Source organism: Anabrus simplex, chromosome 1 (assembly GCF_040414725.1).
Source record: "Anabrus simplex isolate iqAnaSimp1 chromosome 1, ASM4041472v1, whole genome shotgun sequence".
Lineage (NCBI taxonomy): Eukaryota > Metazoa > Arthropoda > Insecta > Orthoptera > Tettigoniidae > Anabrus > Anabrus simplex.
In genome coordinates, this window is record NC_090265.1 from 478,302,788 (window position 1) to 478,324,387 (window position 21,600).

A 21,600-nucleotide genomic window follows, 5' to 3' on the forward strand; every position below is an offset into this window, starting at 1 on the left:
GAGCGGCTTCCGTAGTGTTGCGATCTGGAGGTGGTGGTGGTGATGATGGTTCTCTTGCGATGTCTGCTGAGGTGGATGGCGGCGTGATCGATGGTGTTGCTGAGTCGTCTTCATTGATAGGAAACCGGTTGGAGTAGCTGGGAGGGATGGGAAGGAAGTTTATAAGGGATGTGAGCAGTAGGCGAAGAATGTCTGATGGGGGCGGAGGTGGAGAAAAGTAATTGGGTGGGGGTGTATGAAACTACATATTGGGAGTAAGTGGAGGAGGAGGAGGGGCAGACCAGGGATGCCGACGAGGTGATATAAGTCGGGTCAAAAGTTGGGGAGGTGAACGGGAGGGTTCTACTCGATGGTGGTGACCGTGGAGATGGATTCCATGAGCGATGAGGCGTTGACTGTCTGCAGACGTCGGAAGTTGGAGGCGCACGAGATATGTGGGTCCATCGGCGTTGTAGATCCTGAACGCTCTCCGCATGGGGATCCCTGCCAGGCAAAGTTCGTGGATGATTACCTTAAATGGGAGATTCGGGTCGACGCCACAAACAACACAGCTGTAGATGGTATGCTGGTCTCTCGGCGGTGATTGTGGAGACGGTGGGCATGCTGTATCTTGAACGGTGGCATTTTCCTAAGCAGGCTGCTGGTTTGTTGCATGTTGCTGAGTAAAGGGGGGTGGGATGGGGAGAGGAAGCGTCATAAGTGGGGAGGAATGGGACATAACGGTAGTAGTTTGAGTAATAGCAGAGGAAGCATGGACAGAAGTGTTGGTGGTAGTTGTGATGGTAGAAGTGGTGGTGGTGACAGGGAGGTCGTAGGAAGAGAGCAATGTCAGGGGAGGCAGGAGTCCTTGGGGTGGTATGGGTGCGGCGAGAGGCTCAAAAGCGTCATCAAAATATGAAGGGCAACGTTCCACACGATGCGTCGAGAAGTCAAGGTACACACCGTCTTGGAGCACTTGTTGTACGGCATCTTCTGTTGGAACTTAAACGAGGATCCGACGAGTGGGAGGACAATTGTCCTGTACCCGAGATACGTTAGTTATTGCGGAAGTAGTGGAGAAGTTCTTCATCCGAGTAGGTGAGCTCGACATCGTGAAGGATGCAGTTGGGCATGATGGTGATGGGAAGGCCGACTTCCTACTTGGCGTCAGCTGATATGCTTTTTTATCGCGGCTGGGTGTGGTAGTAAAGATGCGGCATCACCTGGCCGATCAAAAAGAAGAAGTGGTGTTGAGTACGGAGAAATCCACCTTAGAGACGTGTGGTGTGATCAGCGATCGTTGCGAGTAATGTTGATCTCGCTGAACCAGACCTCTCCCCGTCGAGGCCACTGCGTAGGCTATTTGGAGCCACCAGCAGTGCCAATGCACTATGAGAGACTTTGTATCATTACCAAAAATTGATGCCTGCCTGGCCATTAGATGATATAGATGTTGATTCCCATAGGGAACCTGAAATATTTGTTCCGAATGAGTAAATTTATAATACTAATATAAATGTTCCATTATTGGACATTATAAATTTTCCAGCTAACTCATTCCTGGTTGCCAGCGTTTCGTCCCAGTGTGCTAAGTTGGGCTCATCAGTTGGTAAATAGCACACCCACCAAGATGCATGGCTAACGTCCAATAATGGAACATTCATATTGGTATTATAAATTTACTCATTCGGGACAAATATTTCAGGTTCCCTAAAGGAATCAACATCTATGTCAACTGGAGTGTGTATCGTAGAGATAGGATAGGAATGATGGGAGGGGGAGTATTCATTCTGGTGACCGGGTGAGTTGGCCATGGGGTTAGGAGTGCGCAGCTGTGAGCTCACATCCGGGAGATAATGGGTTCGAACCCCACTGTCGGCAGTCCTGAAAATGGTTTTCCGTGGTTCCCCATTTTCACACCAGGCAAATGCTGGGGCTGTATCTTAATTAAGGCCATGGCCGATTCCTTCCCATTCCTAGGCCTTTCCTCTCCCATCGTCGCCATAAGACCTATCTGTGTAGGTGCGACATAAAACAACTAGCAAAAAAAAAAAAAAAAAAAAAAAATCATTCTGGTGAGGAAGAATTTGTAAGCTATGAAAAAGTTAAAGATGACAAACAGGAAATTCTAGGTGTAAGGCTCATTTCTAAAGATAATAGGCATCTTGATCTCTTTGGAGTGTACAGACCGGGAAAGGGTAGCGCTGACGCTGATTCAGAATTATTTGATAAGATAATCAGCTATGTGGGAAAGGACATGGAAAGGAATGTGATTGCAGCGGGAATCTGAATTTACCAAAAGTCAATTGGAAAGGTAATGTGAACGACAGGAAGCATGACCAACAAATGGCAAATAAGTTAATATGGGAAGGACAGGCTGATTCAGGAAGTGTTTGAACCAACTAGAGGGAAGAATATTCTGGACGTGGTGCTGGTAAAACCAGACGAGCTCTATAGAGAAACTGAAGTACTAGATGGCATTAGTGATCATGAAGCTGTTTTTGTTGTCGTTAAAAATAAATGTGATAGAACAGAAGGTCTTAAAAGTAGGACTATTAGGCAGTACCATATGGCTGATAAAGCAAGCATGAGGGAATTTTTAAAAAGTAAATATGATCGGTGGAAAACTGTAAAAAAAACTGTAAACAGACTCTGGGATGGGTTAATAGCAATTGTTGAGTCAGCTAAAAATAACATGATGGCAAGCATAACTGGCTGTCATAAAAATTTGGGTGAAAAATGGAAGGGTATGTATAGGTACTTTAAAAAAGAAACAGATTCCAAAAGGACATTCCAAAAATCATTAATGAACAATGGGGGTGTGTATGTGAGGATCTTCAAAAGGCAAAAGTATTCAGTCAGCAGTATACAAAGATTGTTGGTTACAAGGATAATGTCCAGATAGAGGAGGTGACTATTGCTAAAGTTGAAGTAAAATTTGTATATGATTACAATGACATTTAAAATAAGATACAAATGTTGAAAACTAGAAAAGCGGCTGGAAACGATGATTTCTGGGGATATACTAAAGACAATGGGTTGGGATATGGTACCATATCTGAAATACTTATTTGATTATTGTTTGCATGAAGGAGCTATACCAAACGAATGGAGAATTGCTATAGTAGCCCCTGTGTATAAAGGAAAGGAAGGGTGATTGACATAAAGCTGAAAATTACAGGCCAGTAAGTTTGACATGCATTGCATGTAAGCTTTGGGAAGGCATTCTTTGTGATTGTATTAGACATGTTTGCAAAATTAATAACTGGTTCGATAGAAGGCAGTTCGGGTATAAGAAAGGTTTTATGAAAGGTTATTCCACTGAAGCGCAACTTGTGAGATTCCAGCAAGATATAGCAGATATCTTGGATTGAGGACGGCAAATGGACTGTATCGCGATTGACCTGTCTAAAGCATTTGATAGCGGGGATCATGGGAGACTACTGGCAAAAATGAGTGCAATTGGACTAGACAAAAGAGTGGCTGGATGGGTTGCTATATTTCTAGAAAAAAGATCTTCGAGAATTAGAGTAGGCGAAGCTTCATCTGACCCTGTAATAATTAAGAGGGGAATTCCTCAAGGCAGTATTATTGGATCTTTATGTTTTCTTATATATATCAATGATATGAGTAAAGAAGTGGTATCAGAGATAAGACTTTTTGCAGATGATGTTATTCTGTATAGAGTAATAATAAGTTACAAGATTGTGAGCAACTGCAAAATGACCTTGATAATGCCGTGAGATAGACAGTAGGCAATGGTATGATGATAAATGGAGTTAAAAGTCAGGTTGTGAGTTTCACAAATAGGAAATGTCCTGTCAGTTTTAATTACAGTGTTGATGTGATGAAAGTTCTTTATGGGGATCACTGTAAGTAACTAGGTGTTGATGCTGTATAAGGAAAGATCTTCATTGGGGTAATCACATAAATGGGATTGTAAATAAAGGGTACAGATCTCTGCACATGGTTATGAGGGTGTTTAGGGGTTGTAGTAAGGATGGAAAGGAGAGGGTATATAACTCTATGGTAAGACTCCAACTAGAGTATGGTTCCAGTATATGGGACCCTCACCAGGATTACTTGATTCAAGAACTGGGAAAAATCCTAAGAAAAGCAGCTCGGTTTGTTCTGGGTGATTTCCAACAAAAGAGTAGCGTTACAAAAATGTTGCGAAGTTTGGGCTGGGAGGACTTGGGGAAAGAAGACGAGCTGCTCTACTAAGTGGTATGTTCTGAGATGTCAGCGGAGAGATGGCGTGGAATGACATTAGTGGACGAATAATTTTGTGTATTGTCTTTAAAAGTAGGAAAGTTCACAGTACGAAGATAAGCTGGAATTCAAGTGGACAAATTGGGGCAAATATTCATTTATAAAAAGGGGAGTTAGGGATTGGAATAACTTGCCAAGGGAAATGTTCAATAAATTTTCAATTTCTTTGAAATCATTTAAGATAAGGCAAGAAAAATAACAGACAGGGAATCTGTCACCTGGGCGACTGCCCTAAATGCAGATCAGTACTGTTTGATTGACAGGTCAGTGGACATAACCAATTTGTTCTAGACCATACCAGAAGATTAGTACAATGTAAACATTTTGTCTTGCCAGAAATGGATCATTGCTTGAGTCTCACTAAACCTTCCTAAAAAAAATAAAAAGTAGATAATAATAATAATATGGCCTCAGTAACTATGTGCAGGCATTTTAATCTGATACCACCTAGGATGCCTCTGTGTCAATTTTGATGTTGCAGTTCACTATCAGATGGATCTATGGCCGAGTTTATAGTACAACTTACAGTATTTAACAGAAAAGAAAATGTAACAGTGATCTTAATGATCCATTACTTGCAATAGTATTATGATTAACCAAGGTGAATTTTATTCTCTAAAAATGACCATCTTGACTAAATTTCATGATGGAACATTTAAAATTAAGCCTATAATTATAATAAATTCTCAGTATTCTCATGGAGGTAACATAGTAATTTGAAGCCAGCCTCTTACATTCGGGAGCTTTCTCACAAACCTACGGGGTCGTCTTCTTCAGTTCCCATTTCCAGTTCTTTCCTGGATTGGGTTATGAATTATCTGTAATCTATATATTATCACTCAAACTACAGAATGCTAATGCATTTTTTCCCTCAAAATTCTGCAATGTACTCAGGAATCCAGTAAAATTGCAAAATAAGTCTCACACCTGTGCCAGAATTCAGTTCAGAGAAGATTGCCTGTGGACACAAGGAGCTTGCTTTGTTTTAGCCATGCAGTCATATCATTCACTATCTACCCTCTTTATGCTTCTGACATACCTTCATCTTCACTTATTATCATCAGCTCCTTATTATAAACGTGATGATTTTTCGTTGGATGAAGCCATCTGTAGGTACGTAGGCCTACATAACATTTGAAATCAGAGCAAAAAGCAAGGATAATACAGTATATGAAAAATGACCAATCCTTAATTGAAAAGATAAGAAAGATATATAGAATTTGTATGACTCTAATGACAGTGAACATAGATATTAACAAAATAGTTAGTTTTAAGGAAAATGTGACAATTAAAACCACAAATATGTAAAGTTTAATACAATAAAGGAGCTACCATCTTTGTACTCACAGTAGGCTACATGCATGCACTACCCCAATGGTTTCAAAATTTCCCTAAAGAAATGAAATGAAATGGCATATAGCTTTTAGTGCTGGGAGTGTCCGAGGACATGTCCGGCTCGCCAGGTGCAGGTCTTTCAATTTGATGCCTGTAGGCGACCTGCGCGTCATGATGAGGATGAAATGATGAAGAAGGCAACACATATACCCAGCCTCCCTGCCAGCGAAATTAACCAATGATGGTTCAAATTCCCGACCCTGCTGGGAATCCAGCTCGGGAACCCTTTGACCAAAGGTTAGCATGTTAACCATTTAGCCATGAAGCCGGACTTCCCTAAAGAGAATGCCTAGTATCACCTACGTAATTCATCTCTGTAAACACTGTGCGGGTTGGCTGCTTGTTACACCTTTTATAACAATAAGATTGCATTCAGGAGATGGTTGGTTTGAATCCTACTATCATCAACCTTAAAGATAATTTTCCTTGTTTTCCTATTTTCATGCCAGACAAACCCTGAGGCTGTATCTTAATTAAGGCCACAGATGCTTCCTTCCTAGTCCAGGCCCTTCATTTCCCCTGTGTCCTTAAAGGCCATAGTATTAGTACAACATTAAACAACTGCCAAAAAGAAAAACAGATATTTAAATACAAAATCCTAACTTCTTGTTTCAAATGAAGTAGATTCATATTGCTAGAGCTACTGAAACCATTATGAGTTTATGGGAATACAGCACCTTGTACTGTTTTGCTCTGGGTGCACTGCATGAAGATATTTTCATGCTATATCTAAAAGCAGCTTTCAGAAAATAACATTAACATTTCCTGGGAGAGGCCAATACTTTCTTCCCAGCGAATATGTTTGAGAGATTTTGCTGAGGAACATATCTCTGAGGCAATAAAGATGACCCAGCAGTAAGGTTACCACTAACATCCAATAGTAATTTACATTACAGCATTATACTGTATTGTCATACAAGAGACAGCTCATTGCCTCATTTTTTTTTAGTTTTCTACATACTTTTACATCTTACTACATATACTGCATATTAAAAAGAGTTTTAAAAGCACTTCTTGCAATTTAAGTGGAATGTATTTGTATAGTTTTAATCTTAGTGACACTTACCATGAGAAAACTGCTTGGCAGATCCATTTTGTGTAATTCCAGGAAAACTGACATGATTTTGTTTTCCATCCTGTAAAGAATGAAATAAAGTAATAAACATTAATCACATGACAATATTACATACCATTATGAATGTTCAGAAATTCACACAAAATTACATATTTTATGAAATGAATCTGAATCAATCAATCAATCAATCAATCAATCAATCAATCAATCAATCAATCAATCAATCAATCAATCAATCAATCAATCAATCAATCAATCAATCAATCAATCAATCAATCAATCAATCAATCAATCAATCAATCAATCAATCAATCAATCAATCAATCAATCAATCAATCAATCAATCAATCAATCAATCAATCAATCAATCAATCAATCAATCAATCAATCAATCAATCAATCAATCAATCAATCAATCAATCAATCAATCAATCAATCAATCAATCAATCAATCAATCAATCAATCAATCAATCAATCAATCAATCAATCAATCAATCAATCAATCAATCAATCAATCAATCAATCAATCAATCAATCAATCAATCAATCAATCAATCAATCAATCAATCAATCAATCAATCAATCAATCAATCAATCAATCAATCAATCAATCAATCAATCAATCAATCAATCAATCAATCAATCAATCAATCAATCAATCAATCAATCAATCAATCAATCAATCAATCAATCAATCAATCAATCAATCAATCAATCAATCAATCAATCAATCAATCAATCAATCAATCAATCAATCAATCAATCAATCAATCAATCAATCAATCAATCAATCAATCAATCAATCAATCAATCAATCAATCAATCAATCAATCAATCAATCAATCAATCAATCAATCAATCAATCAATCAATCAATCAATCAATCAATCAATCAATCAATCAATCAATCAATCAATCAATCAATCAATCAATCAATCAATCAATCAATCAATCAATCAATCAATCAATCAATCAATCAATCAATCAATCAATCAATCAATCAATCAATCAATCAATCAATCAATCAATCAATCAATCAATCAATCAATCAATCAATCAATCAATCAATCAATCAATCAATCAATCAATCAATCAATCAATCAATCAATCAATCAATCAATCAATCAATCCTTTTGTTAACATTTGTGTAATCTCTGTCTTGTTTGATACAGAACATTAATTTAATTAATCACAAAGTCAAACCATAGGATTGTCTCAAATGCAAGACTTTTTTTTCCCAGATTACAAGTGGTAAGTACTTCAGATCATAATGTGGGTGATTGGTTGATGGTAATCTTCTCTTCTTCTATATGGGACTGGCACTTAATATGGATTCAGCTCTGTTTTACAGCCAGATGCCTTTCCTGACACCAATCCTTATGCTGCCAAGTCAGCCAAGGGCCAGACAATAGAAATGATGACTGTGATATATTTCATGCAGAATGTTAGTCTAACAGACATATCTTGCTACTTGTTAGATAAGTTCTCACATTGCTGTATTTTTAATGTAGGATATGTCTATAGTTCTGGAACCATATTTGTGTTGGTGAACATTACAAAAGCATGAAGGTTTTAAAACAAAGAATTTCTAGACATCACATGATGACAGTGTTCAATGTTACCAGGCCATGCTTCTGACAACCAGTGTAGCTCTGGATTCTGGAGTGGTAACAAATTGTATGGGGTGTCATTTGGATTACCAGTATCTCAGTAAGTTCTAGAAGTATGCAACAAAAGAGAGAACACTTGGTAAAACTATGGTGCGAAGAAGTGTATAAAATGTCTTTCCCTTGAAAAGTATCATGACATATGGACAATAAATGGTTTCAAGACTTTCAAAAACATATTCTAAAAGATGGAGAGCTTGTCAGAACTCTGAAAAGTCCAAAGTCACTACTGCTGAGCATCAGAGGACTTATTGGGAACATCCCAAAAATAAAGGTGGTTGAGAGTCAGAGGAAACTTCCACACTACTGGAGCCCCACCTGAGCATATTTACCACCCCAGTGGCGGAACATGGTTTGGAAATCATGGATGTGGATGATTATCATTCTGGTGATGACGAAAAGTCTCTGGTGGACTTACTTGAAGCTCTCACAAACAGATTTAACTTTTGAAGGCTCTCTTTTTTTCATCTGTACGTTACTTCTCATATCATAGACCCTTGTACATCTATTTTTTCTTGAAGATGTGTAAATTTGTTTATAATTAAGAAATAAAATGTCAACAGTAAGATTTCAAACCCATACTGACTAGATACTTATTTTGAGAATACCTATTAAGCATCAAGTATTCTCAAAATGTGTGGCCATGAGTCCAACACAGCCCAGTTTGAATTTTTTACCTTTTTGCAAGGCCAGGAACAGATGAGGTGTAAATCAAATTGTTTTATCTATGTTCTGAACAATCAAAAAATTTACCTGAACAGGCTGGGTCAGTGCATAACACTGATTTTGATTACTTTCCATTTTAACATTCTGTTCCTCTCCTGGCTAATGATTTTGAATTTTATGGTTGTTGTGGAAGACATCAAAGTGACTTTCATGATGAAATTATATGCACCAATTGTTCTGTAAGAACATTTCAGTGCTGCTTCAATTTTATGTATTTGACTCTCTAACTCTTCCAAAACTTACTCATATATTACAGACAGACTGGTAAGACGACGGAGTCTTAACATTGATGTACTCATTATTATGTATCCTGATTGCTTTCCTAGCATATTTTGTAAATCCATAGCATCCATAATCAATCTCTGCAGTATTTCAACAACATACTGAACTTAGTGAAATATTACATGTGTTGACTGTTGATTAATAACTAATACATTTTATTTTTATTTCTAAAGCAATATACTTGTATTTATGAAATATCTATGTTTAATTATACATATTTAAATAGTACTCAACAGAAAGTAAAAATTTCCTTCAATAAGAATGTTAATGGTCATTATGTCCTACTAACTACTTTCCCAGTTTTCAGGGATGCCAAGGTGCCACAATTTTGTCCTGTGGGAGTTATTTCACCTCCAGGTAAATCTACTGACATGAGGCTGGCATATTCGAGAACCTTCAAATCCCACCAGACTAAGTCAGGACCAAACCCACCAATTTCAGCTCATAAGACTACTACTTCTATCATCTGAGCCACTATACCTGGCATATATTTAGTCCAAGAAAAGACTTTTCTTAACGTATGTGTAACCTATCTCATGTTTTATACAGAACATTATTATTATAATATTGTATGGATAGCTATTATTAGCGTGATGCAGCCCTTATAAGGCAGACTTTTCGACAAGGGTGGGCAGCGCCTGCTTCGTACAGGAAACTGTGTATTAGTGAGGTGGAGGGTAGTGGTGTGAGACTTACAAGAATGATAAGATCAGCGGAAATGTCCAGTCCCCAAGCCAAAGGAATTAACTCTTCACAATTAAAAACCCTTGTCCTGGTCTAGAATCAAACTTGTGACCCCGAGGTTTGAGAGCCAAACCACTCAAGAGAGATACACATAGCTGGACAGTGTTATTGCTGAATATTATGAAATCCTAAATTAGAAAAACAATGTAAACTTCAGTTACATAGATTTCCTCCAGTAAATATGAGTTTTGTCTAATAAAATGTATCAGACATTCCTTTGGTTTGCTAATGGACTTATTAATGCTGAATTTTTAAATTTTGTCTTGAAAGATGCTAGTAAAATTTTCTTGCTTTGTAGCACTCCATATGTTGAATGAATAAGTATTATTTGATACTGCAATGTTCATTGGTAGATGAGGTAGGTGCCTAATCAGTTGTGCCTGACTAGATATGCCACAGGACCCCATGATTTTCTCTTCTAATTTCAGTAATGAAAGTTGAGGAAATATTTTTTTAACATATGGAATTGGTCTATATATTCACCTACTACTAAGGCTTACCCTGCCTAGACGCTTGCTATGTTTATGGCGGTGCCTGCGTTCCCCCACCATTCGTCTGATGTTCATGTGCATGCGGTAATTCACCTGTGTGGATAGATCTCTGTCATTAACAGCATGTCTGCTGTAGCTCAACCTTCGGTGCTGTAACACAACAACATAGAGTTAGTAACATGAAAAAAATATTTGACATAATGCAAGTTTCACAGGAACGGCTTTCTTTTAGTATACAGAAATATCACGAAAGTGGCATAAGGTTAGTGGAAGTAAATGAGAATAAATTACAAAGAGAACAAGAGAATGAAAATACTGAATACTGCATCATGTTTGACACCACCTTTTAGTCAACTATTACCAGTAAGTATGGGTAAATGTAATAAGAAGAGTACAAAAATTTCCAGCATATATACCAGTACATACATACATACATACATACATACATACATACATACATACATGGTGACCACTAAACAAAAATTTATGTCAAACTCAAGCAAGGCATACATAGCGAGGAAGGACCGGCTGTATTCCCTCCCACTGAACGGATGAGCATGTAGCCATTAGGTGAGAGACAACAGCTTCTTTGTCCCATCCTCTGTCCAAAAAGGCTAAGTCATTGGTAGAGCTTTCTACTTGTGCTAGTGAGACGTGATTTACTTGACATGTTCAGTGACTGTGGTTACAAAGTTCTCAGTAACAATTATTCACCATGGTTAAGTATACCATTAAGCAATGAGTGTTTAATGTTGGAACATACCGGTACCTTAAAACGAGGAATTGTACGATAGGTGTGTGATGATTTCTGGAAAGTTCAATACTATCACAACCATAAGTCCGTGCTTTGCTTGAAATGTGACACGTAACTAGATTCATTTCAAACAAAAGGCACCATAAAGAGAAGGTCTTAACTGATGAAAAATTTGAAGATATGTCAGGCAGACTTCAGGTCAGCACTCATGGTTATTTTTGTTGCCCACTTCAGTGCTGAGAGAGCTTAAAATTCTGAATTTTGTTTCCTATAAGATACCTGTAGTGCACAAGTTAAATGTTGTAGATCCCATTGTTTGTGTTAACTTCTGCTAGTGTATATGACAATCCGTTCATGATGGAGATTTAGTCCTTTTCTTCTGATCATATCTGACAAAGCTTGGTTTCACCTCAGTGAGTACAACAGTTCTCAGAACAGTTGACAATGGAACAATGAAAATCCCCATACAATACACGAGATACCTCTACATGACATAAAAGTGGATGTTTGGTGTGCATTTCATGGACTAACAATAAATGGATCCATATTTTTCTTTCATGAAACACTGACCTTCAAATGATACCTGGAGACTCTTTTGCATCCCTCCTTTAACATGATAACTAAGGACAAAAGGGACCATGCCTACTTTCAGGAGGATAGTGCTATGACCCACACTGCACACTATTCTATGGCTGCAATTAGAAATATGTTCTCCAGATTTCAATATGTGTGACATTTATATGTGGGGAAACTTGAAACAGAGAGTCCAACAAAACAGCTGAGGACCTGGAAAAAAAAATTGGGAGAGTAATCAGCAAAGAATTACAATACATGTCACAGAATTTCCTTCAAAGATGCCAGGTCTGCATAATCGAAAATGTAAATCATTTTCAGCAGCTGCTAGGACATTAAAGTAAGAAAAGGAAAATCATTGCCTGCTTTTCATTTAAATCTAACAAAATGCTTTTCATTTCTTTTGTGTTTTTTATGATAGTGAGACTGTTTCCTAATTCTTTCTTGTTGAAGAAAACAGCAGCTGTCTCCAGAGGAAAGCATCAGTAGGGATCTGGAATAATACAGCCTGTTCTTCCCATCAGCTTGCTACATGCACCTCACTTGAATTTGTTGTAAACTCTTGTTAGGTGGCACGCGTGTGTGTCCCCCCCCCCCCCCCTCCTTCCCTCCCCCACCACCCCAAACACACACATATTTTCCTTAGGCTAGTAAACTTTTCAGTGCTCAATCCCTGCTTCTGCAAATGAATTAAGTATCTTCAGGATGTTCAATTTGCAGCTGATGTTACAGCTCTATCTAGCTCCACATTTTGAACTTTGATATCATTGAATGCTACGTATAGCCTTTATTTTCTAGGTCTGTTGCTGTGTCTGTTGAAGGAATAAATGAATTAATAAGCCTGTAGTGTCCCATAAAGGACAAAGGCTGCAACTCGAGAGGGGGAGCTCTGTTCGATTGATCTCACGCCACTGGCGTGAAACTAAAGCGAGGATCAGCCATTGTTTTACGCATGGTACAAATAACTTAAAAACTACGCCAAAATGTTGAATTAACGTAGCAACAAAGAATCTACTAGCAAGGCTCAGTAGGGCCATACATATTTCTCCATATTTGTACTGCTTGACTGAGAGGAAAATGCTTAGGATTGTGATGTGTGGGGATATTTCCCTGTAGAGGCCTCAGTATTGGGAATAGAACTGTGTGTTGACAAATGTCAAGAGATGAGGAAAAGGGCCATTAGCAAGGGATTACTCAGTAGGGAGCCAGAATGTGACCACTGAGATAACGGGGGCCATGGCCAGAAACAGTTGCAAGCTTACTACATCAAGTCAGCTTTTGCATATCGGTTCCAGGAAATAACAATGTTCTAGGAATCCTGGGGTTGTATTGTGGTTGAAAGATGTGCTGTATTTAAGTTGCAGTATTGGGAGGAATGTGACAGGATTGTGAGCTGCATGTTAGTTCCTCAGTTTGTGCCATATAAGTAACTGTTTTGAAGATGGACCATTTTGTCATGAAGCCAAAACTATGTGCATCCTCGGTAAGTTATGAAAAAGTTTTTAAAAATTCTAACAGTAACAAGACAGATCATGGATGCATGCCCAAGTTCTATAGGTAGGCCTCTATATTTTTTGAACAGAATTGGACTCTGTGCTGGTTCCTGATGTACAGTGACTTCAATAAGAAACATCTACACACCAGAAATGTCTTTCACTTTGTTAGAGGGACAAACATACATGTCCTGAATCAGCTTCACATAGTCCTCAGGGCCATTTTCTTCTGTTATTTATTTCATATCTCTCTGACACAGACAGAGCTTATGGCAATGAAGAGAAGGGACTAGTCTGGGACTAGGAAGGAAGTGACCACAGCCTTAATTAAAGTACAACCCAGCATTTACCTGGTGTAAAAATGGGAAACTACATACCATCATCTTCATAGCTGCTGACAGTGGGGTTTGAACTCTCCCAAATTTAAGCTCACAGTTACATGACCCGAACCACATAGCCAGCACACTAGGTAGAGGATGTTTAGGTGTTACAACGCTGTCCAGATAATCTCTCTGGGAATGCAGTCAAAGGCTTCTCCAGGTCAATAAACACCATGTGAAGTTCCTAACATAGTACATACTGCTTCTCGATCAAGATCCTGTTATTTATTCTGAATTGGATCACTTGCAAACATACCAGACATGAACTGCACTGGTTCTGATGAATGTTGATAAAATTTCTGATGCTATTTATTATGACACACTTCCAAATTTTGAGAGTCTGTGACAAAAGTTGATGCTTTGCATCAAGTTTGATGACAAGCTATAAATAAAAAACACAACCTATATAAGTTCTTCTTCACATATGCCATAATTTCCCCCTTGGATGAAATAAGAACCATTCAACAGCACTGAACTAAGGAGACTTCAGTACTTGTCACTTACCCAATTTATGTTTCTATTAGAATAGAAAATACTCTATTCACTCTCCAAAATATAAAAAAATAAATCATTGGGCTGAAACAAGAACTTAACAGGAAGCTAGTTACATCTCAGCTTCCACTGATATCAATTCCTGTTCATTTCTTCAATCATTCACGGATTTTAATGGAGAAATGAAATATTTCAAGAGGTTTGAACTTAGTATAGTGTAAAACAAAGGGAAAAGAATTAAATATTACATAAGAATTAAATATTACATAACAAGTAAATTAGGACAAAATGCCATAAAAGTAAATATGTACTGATAATGGTTTTAGATTGATTTATTATAGAAGAACAGGCAGAAGTCTTCCAGCAATAAACAAACATGTAAGTACCAGTATGGGCAGAAAAGAATACAGGTGATTAAAGAATGAAGTGGAGAAAAAGTGCAAGGTAGCTAAGGAAGAATGGCTGAAGAAGTGCAAGGTTGCTGAAGGTTATACGGTCCTAGGAAAGGTAGATGCTGCATACAGGAAATCCAAGGAAACTTTTGGAGAAAGGAAACCTAGGTGTATGAATATTAAGAGCTCAGATGGAAAGCCACTTCTAGGGAAAGAAGACAAAGCAGAAAGATAGCAGGAACATATCCAATAGTTGTACCAAGGTAAAGACCTAGATGATTTGGTTCTGGAACAAAAAGAGGCTGTTGATGCTGATGAAATGAGAGACCGAATTTTGAGGTCAGAGTTTGATAGAGCTGTGAGAGACCTAGATAGGAACAAGGCATCTGGAATTGATGACATTCCCTCTGAATTACTGACTGCCTTAGGAGAAACCAGCATAGCAAGGTTATTCCATCTAGTATGCAAGATGTATGAGACAGGAGAAGTGTCATCCGATTTTTGGCAGAATGTTCTTATACCTATTCCCAAGAAAGCTGGTGCTGACAAGTGTGAAAACTACTGCACCATTAGTTTAGTATCTCATGCCTGCAAAATTTTAACATGTATTATTTACAGAAGAATGGAGAGACAAGTTGAAGCTGAGTTGGGAGAAGATCAATTTAGCTTCAGAAGAAATGTAGGAACACGTGAAGCTATCCTGACTTTAAGTCTGATCTTAGAGGATCGAATTAAGAAAGACGAGCCCACGTACATGGCGTTCACAGACCTAGAAAAGGCATTCAATAATGGTGATAATATTTAGGATTCTGAAGGTGATTGGGATCAGATACCGAGAACGAAGAATTATCTACAATCTGTATAAAAATCAGTCTGCAGTGATAAGAATTGAGGACTTTGAAAAAGAAGCAGCTATCCAGAAAGGAGTGAGGCAAGGCTGCAGTCTGTCCCCCCTCCCCTCCATGTCAGTGTTTACATAGAACAGGCAGTAAAGGAAAACAAAGAGGAATTTGGAAAGGGAATCACAATCCAAGGAGAGGAAATCAAAACCTTGAGATTTGCCGATGATATTGTTATTTTATCTGAGACTGCAGAAGATCTCGAGAAGTTGCTGAATAGTATGGATGAAGTCTTGGATAAGGAGTAAAAGATGAAAATAATTAAGTCCAAAACAAAAGTAATGGAGTGCAGTCGAACGAAGGCAGATGATGCGGGTAATATTAGATTAGGAAATGAAGTCTTAAAGGAAGTAGGTGAATATTGTTACTTGGGTAGTAAAATAACTAATGATGGAAGAAGTAAGGAGGACATAAAATGCAGACTAGCACAAGTAAGGAAGAGCTTTCTAAAGAAAATAAATTTGCTCACTTCAAACATTGATATAGGAATTAAAAAGATGTTTCTGAAGACTTACATCTTGAGCATGGCATTGTATGGAAGTGAAACATGAATGATAACTCAGAAAGAGAGAGAATAGTAGCTTTTGAAATGTGGTGTTACAGAAGAATGCTGAAGGTGAGATGGATAGATCGAATCACGAATGAAGAGATACTGAATCGAATTGGTGAGAGGAGATCAATTTGGCTGAATGGATGCAGGAGGGCAGGGTTGTAGTTGAAGGAGTCTTCTTGCTTCTATTACAGAACTATTTAAAATAGTTATACTTGAATCTGCCTGAAAGAAACATATTTATTTTACCATAAATGTTTCAGGAAGTCATACATTCCCTTCATCAGTGGTCAGTTCAAAGAATAAAACAATATAACACTATCTTTTGTTTTTACAATTTAAAGAAGTATTGTGACCTAATTCACCATATCAATAAATAAAGAAAACTCATGAAATATTATGAAAATGATCAATACATAAAATTTTGTTGAACTGAATGAGAATACTTATATAAATTTGAGATCTTCAAGTTTTTCTTCTTTTTTTCTTCTTCTTTTTGTTCCTTAAATTATCATATGCTCGTCTATACAGTGGGTTATCTTCTGCACTTCTCTCATTTAAAATGATTCAAAATTATCTTTTTGTGCAAGATAAATTTCTAAACTTTCTAAAACAGTAATTAATTTTCCCTTTTTGGCCGAATGTATTAATTCCATGTCATTAGAAATGTCTGTAAATTTACGATTCTTTTCAACCATATGTTCTCCCATTGCTGAATATCTTTTATGTTTGACTGCATTAACATGTGCTTTGTACCTTCTTCCGGACTGGCCTATGTATCGTTGTTTACATGTTTGGCATGTTAATTTGTAAATTCCTGATTTATTAAATATACATTTATTCTTTATCTTATCTGAAGTGAAAATTATCTTATTCGTAGTATTATCCTTTTTGTATGCAACATTGATGTTCTTTTTCCTGAAAATTTTAGCTAGTAGATAAGAGTGCTTATTTCGAAAAGTTAGAACTACAGATTTCTTTTTCTCCTTTAACTCTTTAATTAAAGTTGTTTTTGGTTCATTTTTCACTTTATTTATCATTCTATTAATAAATTTTCTGGAATATCCATTGCTACGAGCAATTTGGTGAATTATATTTACCTCTCTATTATAATTCTTCCTAGACATAGGTATGTTCATTGCTCTATTAATTAAACTGTAAAATGTTGCCTTTTTATGTTGACCTGGATGATTGGAATCGTTTCTGATAATAGTATCTGTTTGAGTAGCTTTACTGAAAATTTGAAAATCAAAATGACCAGAATTTCTAGTAATTGTTAAATCTAAATAATTTAAAGTCCTATCATTTTCAGATTCCATCGTAAAATGCACTTGTTTATCCAAAGTATTTAAATATAATATACCATCAGGTTTAAGCCTTTGTTCATCGATAATAACAAATATATCATCGACGTATCTCAACCATATAATCAATCCACGTATTTTATCCACTATCTTGTTATATTCCATGTAATCCATGAACCATGAATATGTTTGCTAAAATACCTGAAGCCGTTTGAAAAATTTTGTTGTCAAGAACAAAATAGTTATTTTCCAAATTCTTGTAATGTTAAAACTTCAATTTCCACCTTACTAAATTTGCTGTGTTGCATTAAATTCTATAGTAAATAGTATTAATTAGGTGCATCTCACTATTAAACTTATAGTGTTCTTTTAAAAATCTTTGTATGAATTTGGCCGTCTTATATCAACAGTCTTCTTGCTTGTCGCTTGGCCTCTTGATGTCTGCGACGTTCTCTTTCAAACAAGTTGACAGTGGTGGATGTAGTGTTCTGCCACAGTGAACGGTCCACAGCACATTCTTCTCATGTGTGCATTTATACCAGTTGTCTTCATGATGTGTTTCAGCTGGTCCTTAAAATGCTTAAGAGGGGCTCCATGAGGTCTACTGCTGGAGCAAAGTTCACCATAAAGAATTTAGCGGGAAAGTCTGGTATCACCCATGCGCTGAACATGGCCTAACCATCTCAGTTGATGAACGATGATAGTTGCCTCAATGCTATTTAGCTGCACTTTGTTGAGAACTGCTGTGTTGGTCACATAGTCCTCCCACTTAATATTCAAGATGCATCTCATTTTCTGTTGGTGGAATCGCTCAAGTTTTTTGATATTACGGCGATAGAGTGTCCAAGCTTTACAGCCATACAGCAGCATGGAAATGACAACAGCTTTGTGCACCATGAGTTTGGTATGCAGTCTTTAAAAGTCGTTATTCATGAAGACTCTGTGCATAGAGATAGAATGACAGGACACATCTTAAGAAACCCAGGACTTGTTCAGTTGGTTTTTGAAGTAGGTGTAGGCGGTAATAATGGTAGGGGTAGACCGAGGTATAAATATGATCAGAAGATTAGAGCAGATGTAGGATGCAACAGTTATGTAGAAATGAAAAGGTTAGCACAGGATAGGGTGGCATAGAAAGCTGCATCAAACCAGTCTATGGACTGATGACTCAAACAACAACACATGGTGAGAAATGTTCAGTATGTACAGAATAATAAATTGTTATAAGGAAACTTTGCTTTCATTTCCATAGACATATGTGTACAGAACGGCATAAAATTATAGATTTGTTTAACACTTCAAAACACATTTGTGCAGATGAACAACAGTTCCAACCACTCATAAGCTGTGTGTGAAAATCTCAATAATAACATGCTTTAGGCTTGTGTTACAAAGCTAAGCTGTTTGGCTGAGGACTGGTCAACAGATCTCAACACCCATAAGCTAAACACCAGTGCGAGAGATATGTGATGGAACACAGATCTGACAATGTACAACTTTATTCTTGTTAGTATTGCCACCTGAAGAAACTAATAGTTAACACACAAGCCAGATATAATAAAATGCTAATGTAAAACACACAACGCACCACATAAACAAAAGGATACTAGCTACTCCAGGTTGTGTATGAATAGTAATATAAGAAACCTATAGAAATAACAGATCAAACAGACAAGACACCCATAAAAATATCTGTTATTCTGCATAAGAGGGGAAAATACAGGGAGTATAATTTAAGACTTCATACTTCTACTCACAGGCCATGGGAATCCCCTAGTTGGCATCGTATGGCTTGTGTCAAGCTCAATCAATCACCACTGATCTGCATTCAGGGCAGTCACCCAGGTGTAAGATTCCCTATCTGTTTTTTACTTAGTCTTTTCATAATTACAAAGAATTTGGAAATTTATTGATCATTTCCTTTGGTAAATTATTCCAATCCTTAACTCCTCTTCCTATAAATGAATATTTGCCCCAAAATTAATTAAGTCAATTTGAAAATTGAAATGACCAGAATTTCTAGCAATTGTTAAATCTAAATAATTTAAAGTCCTATCATTTTCAGATATTTATTTATTTATTTATTTATTTATTTATTTATTTATTTATTTATTTATTTATTTATTTATTTGTCCTGAGCATGCATATAGCTGTTGAGTTCAATTTCATTTAGTGTCTATAGGTATAATCATGCCGCTTCTTTGAGACAATTATGTCCGCTCGCCATTGTGGGCACTGCACTCACTGTCACTGCTTCTCTGCGCTCCTGTGCTTCTGTACTCTGCTACAAAGTCTTAAACTATACTCCCTGTAATATACAAAGATGTTATCCAGTCAGTATAACAAAAATGTCTCTTATGTAAAGGGAAGGAGGTGGTGGTGATTATTGTTTTAAAAGGAAGTACAACTAGCCAATCATCCCCTCTTAACTCTTAATCAGAGGAAGAAATGGATGAGGTTCAACCCTTTGAAGAATGGAGTATTGGTGTAAAAGGGAAGGAACATGGTGGGAAAATTAAAGACTTCCTAGGCTTCACAAACTTAATACTGTCGGGGTCAGAATAGAACAAGAGTTGACCTAGAGAGGTCATATAGGAACTGTGAAAATGAGGAGCCTAGCACAAGTAATTAGAAGCAACCCCAGACTCAGGTAAGCACCCATGGTCCTGAACCCACATCCCAAACTGAGAGTTCCTCAGGGTCCCACTTTTAGTCACTTTTTTTTTTTTTTTGCTAGTAGCTTTATGTCGCACTGACACAGATAGGTCTTATGGCGATGATGGGATAGGAAAGGCCTAGGAGTTGGAAGAAAGCGGCCATGGCCTTAAGACGTTCAATGCGGATCACGCGCTGGGCGCGTGACACTACTTTATAAGCACGTGCGGAGCACGCGCCTAGCGCGTCATGGGACGATTGCTAGGAAACGTGAATCACAGGTTTCCCGCATGGTAAGAAAGGCTCTGATTGTCATCCTGCACATTGTGTAAGTCCAATCAACTAGCAGGTTCATCTGTAGCCATATTTGTGCATGCATATTCCGTTTCCCGCGTATTTCCTCTCCAGAGTTATCATCATACGTCATCATTCATTTATGGGATATTTGAGCAGCAAGACCAATTCAATGCGAGGTAAGACACTGCATTTTCTGTTTATTATTACTTCAAGAGAATCACGAGTGATTCCGCTTTGGAAATAAATAAATTCTATTACTGCAACAGTATGTTCAGTAAAAGAACTGAACTTATCGTCATTTATTCTTGCATCATATATATGTATAATATGAAAGAAACTTCTAATTGTCATTTATTCCTGCATCACATTTATAAGTAACTTGAAATAACGTGCAGTAATCATTTTTGATTGCTTCATGATGCTTATGTTATCATTTTATTTCTATTTTTTTCAGATGGCCGACGATGTGGTTCCTTCAGCGTCACGAGACCCACACAATTAGCCAAAGTGTTTCATTTTTGTTTGTCAAATTCTGTAATAGAGAAGTGTAAATATGAATATATTTATGTCTGTAATATACTTTATGTATTTGTTTGCTATCCGCGGTAAATAATGCACAGTAATCTACCAACGCGCGTGGCGCGTGATCCGTCTGGTGACCAGTATTACTTCTCGATTTCAACCACTGTGCGGGTCACGCACCAGGCGCGTGAGTGGGATAAGTCCATGAGTTCGATAGAACTCGTCCTACCAACGTACAAAACTTTGATAATTACAACTTTTAAAGAGTCCCACACAAATATTTTGTTCAGGTTGGCGGGTATGTCACACTCTGCTAATATGCAATGAACATGTTAAGGTACAGCCCCAGCATTTGCCTTGTGTAAAAATGGGAAACCACAGAAAACCATCTTCTGGGCTGTCGACAGTGGGATTCAAACCCACTATCTCCTGGATGCAAGCTCACGGCCGCGCGCCCCTAACCGCACAGCCAACTTTCCCGGTTTAGTCACCTTTTACAACAGGCAGGAGAGTGGATGTGTTCTATGATTCTATCCACATTGGGTATTGCTGGGAGGTGGGTAATAGAGGAAAATGAACCATTCTGTTTTGAACTGTCATATTTTCATACTTCCAAACATTTCTGGTTCCTTCTTTTTCTTTCTTCCTGCCACGAATT

The 21,600-nt window shown here is 37.5% G+C and overlaps 1 protein-coding gene across 6 annotated transcripts in view; it reads right to left on the reverse strand.

The window, feature by feature from the left end:
- Nucleotides 1–21,600, reverse strand: part of LOC136856968 (sodium/hydrogen exchanger 3) — an 822,567-nt gene that overhangs the window by 87,941 nt on the left and 713,026 nt on the right. For all 6 annotated transcript variants that reach the window (XM_067135270.2, XM_067135273.2, XM_067135271.2 and 3 more), the window contains exons 11-12: nt 10,641–10,781; nt 6,713–6,782 (exon numbers count right to left, since the gene is read on the reverse strand). In XM_067135270.2, the coding sequence (XP_066991371.2) occupies nt 6,713–6,782; nt 10,641–10,781 (211 nt within the window). The remainder of the gene's footprint in view (nt 1–6,712; nt 6,783–10,640; nt 10,782–21,600) is intronic.